The sequence below is a fragment of the Sus scrofa genome, chromosome 6 (assembly GCF_000003025.6).
Source record: "Sus scrofa isolate TJ Tabasco breed Duroc chromosome 6, Sscrofa11.1, whole genome shotgun sequence".
Lineage (NCBI taxonomy): Eukaryota > Metazoa > Chordata > Mammalia > Artiodactyla > Suidae > Sus > Sus scrofa.
In genome coordinates, this window is record NC_010448.4 from 153,679,179 (window position 1) to 153,689,074 (window position 9,896).

Sequence of the window (9,896 nt, forward strand, 5' to 3'; positions counted from 1 at the left end):
GAGAAAATTCTAATTCAAAAAGATACATACGCTGCTACATTCACAGCAACATTATTTACAATAATCAAGATATGAAGACAACCTAAATGTCCATTAACAGATAAATGTATAAAGACGACACATATGCGTATGCATGCACAATGGAATATTACTCAGCCACAAAAAATAATGAAACAATGCCTTTTGCAGCAACATGAATGGACTAGAGATTATCATACTAAATGAAGTAAATCAGAAGAGAAAGACAAATACCATGTGATACCACTTATATGTGGAATCTAAATTATGACACAAATGAACTTATCTACAAAACAGAAACAGACTCACAGACATAGAGAACAAACTTGTGATTGCCAAGGGGGAGAAAGATGGAGGGATGGACTGGAAGTTTGAGATTAGTAAACTATTATATAGAATGGATAAACTTTGAGAACTATGTCTAGATACTCATGTTGCAACAGAAGAAAGGGTGGGGGAAAAACTGTAATTGCAATGTATACATGTAAGGATAACCTGACCCCCTTGCTGTACAGTGGGAAAATTAAAAAAAAAAAAAAAGAATGGATAAACAAAGCCCTACTGTATAGCACAGGTAACTATATTCAATATTATATGATAAATCATAACGGAAAAGAATATGAAAAAGGATGCATATATATATGAATCATTTTGCTATAATTAACACATTATTGTAAATCAACTATACTTCAATAAGATAAATTTTAAAAAGTTCTGTTTCTCTTTGACTAGTAAACACCCCACTAATTCCACTAGAGAAAAGGCTCTTTTTAAGAAATCCACAAACAAGCATTTATTGAGCACCTTCTATCTTTCCACATGCCAGGCACTGCATTAAACATTGGAAAATACAAAAGCGAATAAAACAGTTTCTGGATTCAGAGTCAGGGTTGTAAAGAGATATTTGTAAGAACACATGATGAATGTTCTCAGCTTCAGGTGTGTACCCAGTGTGGTGAGAGCCAAAAAAGATAATAACTATTTGAGAGGAGGGTGGGAGACAGGGTAACAGCAAGCTTCAGAGGAGCAATCATTTGAGCAGGGTGTTGAAGGGTGAGTAGGAGTTTTCCAGGTGGCATTCTGACTAAGGATAGAAATAAATGGAAAGACAGGAAAATGTTAGAGGTATGGAAAATGTTTAAGGTAGCTGAGGCTCATAGGAATGGAAGGAATGTGTAGTGTAGGGTGTGGTAGACTGTATTACTATTTGCAAATACTTGCTGCCCCGCCCCCACCGACAACAGGCTTGGCCACATAAACTGCTCTCAGTGTTCTTTTTTTCCTGCCACGACAATCAGCAATGTTTCAGAAAAGGTCCCTGGTGCAAAGATGATCTGTGTGAAGCAGAGACACAGCCAACCCATAATAGGCATGCAACACGAGTGAGAAATCATTCCGTGGTTGTCATCCAGTAAGATTTTTGGCTTGCTACCAGAGCGTAACCTGGCCTATACAGAGGTGTGCATTTCCAGCTCTTGACTTCCAGGCACATAGTAGGAATGTACCATCCTGAACTTTTTAAGAAAGACAACTAATTAGATGGCCATACAACTAATTTTTGACCAATACTATTTTTCTTATTACGGCTGCACCTGCACCACATGGAAGTTCCCCGGCTATGGGTTGAATCAGAGTTGCAGCTGCTGGCCTATGCCACAGCCACGGCAACACAGGATCTGAGCCGCATATGTTAAGTACATGGCAGCTTGCAGCAACGCTGGATCCTTAACCCACTGAGCCACAGGGGAGCTCCTCCAGGAGGAAGTTCTAAAGCCATTATGGAATCACCATGCTTTCTCTTCCTTGTCAAGGTGGTTGGGATGCTTGTGGAAGCACACATATTTCAGGATGAAACCTTCTTCGGACTGTCTCTGAGTGAGTATATCGAGAGAAGCTCCTCTGACCTTGAACATATAGTATGAGCAAGAAATAAAATTTTTGGTTAAGCCAAGGAGATATTAGGATTGTTACGGTGGCAAACCTCACCCATCCTGATGGATATAAAAAGTGGCACCTTGACATGGGATAATGTAATAACAACAGCAAGAAAAGAAACATTTGTGTACAGGGCAGTAAAGAACACTGATATCAGAAGGTAAAAGGATGGTGATCTATCCGATGAATTTATCACCTGTGATCATTTAGGAGGTGAACCTAATGAACCAAATGAACCTAATGAACTAAAGCAAAATATTGTAAGACAAAATGTCTGTAGCATGTGTTGGTGGCTCTTGGATTTAGAAACTTATTATAGAAAAGAGACGAGCTCAGAGAAGATTTGGCCAGTTTGCAAGTAGAAATAAAAGACAGTGGGGACGACATACACATTCAGAGAAATGTGTTGTTTCTCAATCTCAACTAGTAAAATATCAGATTAAGAAAGATTTTCAGCAAGAAGAGACCAATTAAAATCAGCCCTGAAGTATGGCTCCAGTCAAAGAAATGGCCTCAAACCTATTGTTAAAACCTCTGGATAAATTAAGACGTTACCCGGCACATGCTTTCAATTAGAGAAAAGGGCTCTGGAACAGGAAGGAAAAGTATGACTCTGCCACCCAAGTCCAATAAGCCCAAAGCACTCAAAACCAAGTCAAGACCAGAGAGAGAGAGGGCAGGAGAGAAAGGGAGAGAGAGAGGCAGGGGTGGGGGTGGGGGGTGGGGGTGGGGATGATAACAATATGAAAGAGAGAGAGAGAGAGATTAGCAGGCATGAGAGCAAGAAAGCAAAGAAATATGGCAAACCATAGAGGCATGTCTAGGAAAGAACTGGCTGTGGCTCTTGGCACACGGAACACCTGGAATCAAATACATAGGAAACCTACATTTGGGGGAGAGTTATACTGCCAAAAGAACATCAGCCTGGATTAGGGGAGACCATATTTGAGACTTAATATCACCCTGTTTCCCCACCCCACCCACAATTTCTAAAAGCTGATTTAAACGCCTATTTGCTGTACCCACTTTAGATGCAGAGAAGGAAGACACGGAGGGCAAGCCCAGGGGTCATGAGAAACAAGGGCTCAGGCAGCTACACTCAGGGGGCAGAATCAAGGTCTAATCCGGGTGCCGGGTGGAGGGTCCCCAGCATGCCTGCTCTGTGGATTAGTGTCCACTGTGGTGTCCCATCCCTTCACTGTCAATTGGTGTGTCCACCGCAGTTATCCTGTCTCTGTCCCACTGTTACCTATGGAGGCCATCCCAGGCAGGCATCTTGTCTTTGGATGAAGAGACATACCTGGAGCTGAAACAGAGTCTACTCGCATCACTCAGAATGTGGAAAGTAAGTGTGATATACTATGATTAGATGGGTCTTTGGGGTCATCCCCCTGGAGGAGAAAGTGAGGGAATTCTGCCCATGGGAGGACAGTAAGCCAAACATTTGGTGAACAGAAGGGGAGACTATTCCTGTCATTAGTGTTGTTCCCCAAATATTCCTGACTCTCTCCCTTCAAGACACTTGGCAGGATTACAGAGATTTCAAGTTAAGCATGGCCACGTGAATGGCCCTGGCCAAGGATGCATGTGCAGGAGTGCAGTGTGTCACTTCCAGGTGGATGTTGAGAGCCAGTGAATGATTTGCTGCCTGCACTTCCCCCAGCCAAGACAGTAATGAGAAGCAAGCATCAAGATGAAGCCTTCTTCAACCCAAGTCCACGGTGAATGGAACTCCCCTGCAGACCCACGGTGAATGAGAAATAAACTTCCCTGGGGTAAGCCACTGAGATGACAGGGTTGTTTGTTAGGGCAGCAAGGCCCAGCCTTTCCTGACTGATATTAGGAGTGAGAGAGGAGGATGGAGAGCAGGAGCTAGGCTGTGAAAGGCCCCTTCGCCCACGCAAAGGGATCTGAACCCTCTCTTGCTTGTAAGGGGAAGCCAACAAAGGTTTCCAAGCAAGGGCGTTAACATGAACAGATCTGCTATTTTTTGGAAGAAATATGCTATTTCTCAACATAAGGAGAAAATCAGCCTACTAAACCACATAAGGCATAGAGGAACACGCAGAACCCTTAAGCAAAAGATATATATTTATATAAAGTCCTAAGTCTTGAAGTTTCTAAATACGGGAGCTCTGAAAGGAGGCTTTGAAAGGAGCTACAGAGGATTGAGCGAGACAATTTCTTCCAGCCCACCATCTAAGCGCCATTTCCCCTGCAGAAAACCAGTACTTTACAGGAAGGTGGCCCTTAGCAGAGAAGATATAAAAAGGGAATGTAACACACATCTGAAGTCAGTTTCCAGCTGCCTGTGTGACTGAGTGGGATCCTTAACCTCTCTGGGCCTAGTTCCTCATATACAAAATGTGGATAATAACATATGCGGCCCAAAATTGTGGGAAGAAGTAGCATATATAAATTGCTCAGGCAAATGCCTGGTTAATAGGAGGTGTTTAATACATGACAGTCATTTTTATTACTGTTATTAAAATGATTAAAAACACCAGCTCCCTGATTACAGAAGAAAATGATTCAGGTCAACAGTGTAGAGGAGAATGTTCCCTCCTTGAGGAAAATAACTGGATCTAGTCATCACTGTATCCCTACCCCGACCCCAGCTCAATGCTTGGCTCACAGCAGTCACCGTTTCCATCTGCTGCAGGTTGAAATGAGAGGCAAACGCCTGGAGTAAAGGAAAGCTGTCAAGATTTTCCTGACACCAGCTGCTACTGGGCTGTTGAATCTGAACTCTCAAAGCCACAAATACCTTGAAATTCTCAGGCCATGAACACAAGGGGAAATTCCCCCAAGTTCAGAAGCTGAAAAGCCCCAAAACTAGAACCTAGGAATGGAAACGGAGGCAAGTCCAACTTCAAGCCCCAGTCCTAGAGAAAACCCTGGAAGGAGCTGACTTCTGACCCTTTCCTCCCTCACCCTCCTGCCCTCACTGCTCCTCACAGGATGAGTACACCTGGTTCTGCCAAGGCACACTCTTGCTCTTACATTCTGGCATCCCATCCACGCTCAGGGAAACTCCCAGGAAGGCCAGGGCAGGGGGCTGTAGGCAATGACCTCCTAGCCCTGGAGGCCATGACACTACAGCAACCCAGCTCAGCGAGGTGGGTCTCACCAGCCCCACTTGCAGATGAAGGAACTGACTCTCAGAGAAGTTGTATGATTTGTTCACTTCACACCGTGGCAGCGCTGGCCATGTGAGAACCCACGACTCCAGACTTTGGGATTCTTTCCGCCATACACTTTTGTCCCTAAGGGGTGCGGGGATGGGGGAGGATAAAATAACAACCACAGAAAAGGAACCACTTACATGGGTCTAGCGCTTCCTAGAGGCTACACAGGATATGGACCCACCACCCGGCCGGAGAAATTTGAAATCTTGGATCCTCCCCTGACTCGCTGCGTGACTTTTGGCAAGTGCCTGCTGCTCTCGGACTTGTTTTCCCGGAAGCAAATCAGGGCGAGAGGAGTGGTTGGTGTGTGTGTGTGTGTGTGTGTGTGTGTGTGTGTACACACATGTGAAGTGTGGTGTGCCCGTGCATGTTATGCGGGGGCGGCGAGAAGACGATCACCGGGGTTCCCCGAGTTTCGGATTACCTATAACGCTCATTCCCAACTGGGTGCCCCCTAATTCCACCCCCTGTTAAGAAACCGCCTCCGGTTCCCAAGGCAAAGCTGTGAACCCCGCGCGCTTTCTCCCATGGTCTGGAGGGTGAAGTAGGGGCGCGGCAGGGACTTAGATGAACACCCAGTTTCAAGCAATGCAAATCACTCGGCTTCCAGACAGCGCCGCGAACAGTCGCTCTTGAACTTGACCGGGAGACAAATTTCGGAGAGTTCTCAACGTGGGGGGCCGACTCTCCTAAACTTCAGCCCACTTTCACTCGCCCCCACAAGGGCCTTAACAGAGCCACCTTAAGGGCGGTGCTCCCGCCCCCCGGAAATGCGGGGGGGGGCAGGGACCTGGGCGCTTAGCCCGCCCCCTCCCCCCCGCGCGGCGGCGAAGTGCCCGCAGATGACATCGACCCCCTCAGTGACACCCGCCCAGCCCACTCAGGCCGAGCCATCGGGCCCGGTTCCCCAGCCTTCCGGGTCCCCGCATCCCCTGCCTTCCCTGAACTTGAGCCCGCCTCCTTCAGAGGCTGCGAGCCGCCGCCGGAGTCCGCCCAGCTTGCGGCAGCCACCGTCACTAGACAGTCAAACCCCAAGACGTCAGCCCACAATGCACCGGGCGGGCCAGGAAAGACGCGCCGAGGAGGGGAGGGGGAAGAGAGAGGCGCTAGTCGCGAGGAGAGGAGGGAGGGGAGGCAAAAGAAGGGCCCAACTGTAGGAGGGCAGCGGAGCATTACCTCATCCCGTGAGCCTCCGCGGGTCCAGAGAAGAATCTTCTAGGGTGGGGTCTCCATGGCGACGGGTGGGCCCGCCCTCCTGAGAGCGACAAGAGCCAATGGGAAGGCCTTGGGGTGACATCATGGGCTATTTTTAGGGGTTTACTGGTAGCAGATAAGTGTTGAGCTCCGGCTGGATAAGGGCTCAGAGTTGCACTGAGTGTGGCTGAAGCAGCGAGGCGGGAGTGGAGGTTCGCCGATTCAGGCAGGCAGACAGGCACCGTCAGTCGGGGCGGACTGCAAATCTTATTTTCTTTTCCATTTTCTCTCCCACGACCCGGAGCTAACGCCTGTGGCTCCCGGGCTGGTGTTTTGGGGAGTGCCGGGAGATCCCCTTCTCCAGCCGCCCCCAGGCGGAGAGCCCCGCTGCGCGGGCGCTGCTGACAGCTCGGAGAGCGGCCACTGTCCGCACGGGGAAGTCCGGAGACCAGCTGCAGCGGCGAGAAGTTTCCCGGCAAGGAGGACAGGGGACAAGTGGCCGCCGGGTCCCGGAGCGAACTTTCGCAAAGCTTCTCTCCGCCCGAAGCTGCCGCAGAGGCGGTAAAGAAAAGGAGGCGGTGGAGTGAGGAGGACGTGCGCTCCGCTCCGCTCGCACCGGTTGCTGAACTTGGGCGAGCGCGACCCGCGGCTGCCGGGCGCCCCCTCCCCCTCGCAGCGGAGGAGGGGACAGTCGTCGGAGTCCGGGCGGCGGAGACCCGCCGCGGGCAGGCCACCGCGGGCTTTGCGCTGCCTGCCTCCGCCTGGAAGCGAGTTCGTCCGCGGGCTCCGAGGAACCGCTGCTCCCGAGAGCTCACCGTGAGTGACCGCGACTTTTTCAAAGCCGGGAAGCGCGCGCGAGCGGACGAGTAAGAGTGCGGGCGGCGTCTCAACCTTGCGATCCCCCGGAGCGAGCTGGTGAGGAGGGCGCAGGGGGGAGGCCAGCCGGCGGGGGCGCGCGCTCTTAGAGAAACTTTCCTCGCTCACGGCCCCGGGAAGCGCGGGTGTCCCCCGTTTGCCAGCGCGCTGTTGCGGCCCCGAAACTTCTGCGCGCAACCCAAACTCACCCCACGTGAAGTGACGGACTGTTCTATGACTGCAAAGATGGAAACGACCTTCTACGACGATGCCCTCAACGCCTCGTTCCTCCAGTCCGAGAGCGGTGCCTACGGCTACAGTAACCCCAAGATCCTGAAGCAGAGCATGACCCTGAACCTGGCTGACCCGGTGGGCAACCTGAAGCCGCACCTACGGGCCAAGAACTCCGACCTCCTCACCTCGCCCGACGTGGGGCTGCTCAAGCTGGCGTCGCCCGAACTCGAGCGCCTGATAATCCAGTCCAGTAACGGGCACATCACCACCACGCCGACCCCTACCCAGTTCCTATGCCCCAAGAACGTGACTGACGAGCAGGAGGGCTTCGCCGAGGGGTTCGTGCGCGCGCTGGCCGAACTGCACAGCCAGAACACTCTGCCCAGCGTCACGTCGGCGGCGCAGCCGGTCAGCGGGGCGGGCCTGGTGGCTCCGGCGGTAGCTTCAGTGGCGGGCGGCAGCGGCAGCGGCGGCTTCAGCGCCAGCCTACACAGCGAGCCGCCAGTCTACGCTAATCTCAGCAACTTCAACCCCGGCGCGCTGAGCAGCGGCGGCGGGGCGCCCTCCTACGGCGCGGCGGGCCTGGCCTTTCCCGCTCAGCCCCAGCAGCAGCAACAGCAACCACCGCAGCCGCCGCACCACCTGCCCCAGCAGATCCCCGTGCAGCACCCGCGGCTGCAGGCCCTGAAGGAGGAGCCGCAGACGGTGCCCGAGATGCCCGGGGAAACCCCGCCCCTGTCTCCCATCGACATGGAGTCGCAGGAGCGGATCAAGGCGGAGAGGAAGCGCATGAGGAACCGCATCGCTGCCTCCAAGTGCCGGAAAAGGAAGCTGGAGAGGATCGCCCGGCTGGAGGAAAAAGTGAAAACCTTGAAAGCGCAGAACTCGGAGCTGGCGTCCACCGCCAACATGCTCAGGGAACAGGTGGCCCAGCTTAAACAAAAAGTCATGAACCACGTTAACAGTGGGTGCCAACTCATGCTAACGCAGCAGTTGCAAACGTTTTGAGGCGAGACTGTTGGGGGCTGAGGGGCAATGGAGAAAAAAAAAAAAATAGCAGAGAGACAGACTTGAGAACTTGACAAGTTGCGAGAGAGAGGGAGAAAAAAAAAAGAAGTGTCGGAGGACTAAAGCCAAGGGTATCCAAGTTGGACTGGGTTGCGTCCTGACGGCGCCCCCAGTGTGCACGAGTGGGAAGGACTTGGCTCGCCCTCCCTCGGCGCGGAGCCAGGGAGCGGCAGCCCGCGGGCTGCCCCGCTTTGCGAACGGGCTGTCCCCGCGCAAACAGAACGTTAAGACTTTTCTTTAACACTGACCAAGAACTGCATGGACCTAACATTCGATCTCATTCAGTATTAAGGGGGGGGAGGGGGGAGGGTTGCAAACTGCAATAGAGACTGTAGATTGCTTCTGTAGTACTCCTTAACACAAAGGGGGGGGTGGGGGAGGGGAGGCGGGAGGGAGGTTTGTGAGAGCGAGGCCCAGCCTGCAGATGAACTCTTTCTGGCCTGCCTTCCATTACTGTGTATGTACATATATATATTTTTTAATTTGATGAAAGCTGATTACTGTCAATAAACAGCTTCATGCCTTTGTAAGTTATTTCATGTTTGTTTGTTTGGGTGTCCTGCCCAGTTGTTGTTTGTAAATAAGAAATTTTGAGCACTCTGAGTTTACCATTTGTAATAAAGTATATAATTTTTTTATGTTTTGTTTCTGAAAATTCCAGAAAGGATATTTAAGAAAATACAATAAAATATTGAAAAAGTTACCCCTCCCCCAACCTCTTTTCTGCATTATCTATAGATTACTCGTCCAGGTGGAGTTGAAGGAGTTAAGAGGGTCAATTAAAATCACTCACAGTGCTGCTTGCTATCAAGCAGTGAAAACTGTTGTCTGCTGGACTTGAGAAATAACTGTAACTGATGCTCTGGTGAAGCTATACTCTTCCCTCCCCAACTATCTATATAGAGTTGCTTAACAAAGGATAGTGTGGCATTTTAGGAGGCTGAGGGAAGGGAAGTTATGATGCAGAGGGACAGCCCACTGGGGAGTCAAAACATTTTAAAGTTTGGATTATATCAAGTGGCGTGTGCTGTGACCATTTATAATGTTAGTAGAAATTTTAACAATAGATGCTTATTCTCAAAGCAGAAACAGTGGCAGATTTTTACAAAAGATGTATCGTTCCAATTTGGAATCCTTACTTTAACAATTCCTAGATAAAAGAGATGGTCTTTGCTTATGAATATTTATAACAGCATTCTTGTCACAATAAACGTATTCAAATACCAATAACAGATCTTGAATTCCTTTCCCTTTACTACTTTTTTTCTTCCCAAGCTCTATTCTGAAGCTTTTCTTTTCAGTTGCTGGGGTTAACATTACTACCATCTGAAGTTATTTGGTAATTAAGAAGCAAAGAATTTAGAAAAAGCCAACACAGAAGTTGCAATCTGGATGAAATATTCT

General features: G+C 50.1%; 1 protein-coding gene across 1 annotated transcript; it reads left to right on the forward strand.

The window, feature by feature from the left end:
- JUN (Jun proto-oncogene, AP-1 transcription factor subunit) lies at positions 7,247 to 8,457 on the forward strand (the record flags this gene model as incomplete). The annotated part of the gene is given in 1 exon segment (NM_213880.1): positions 7,247 to 8,457. A coding segment is annotated over 1 exon segment (1,008 nt).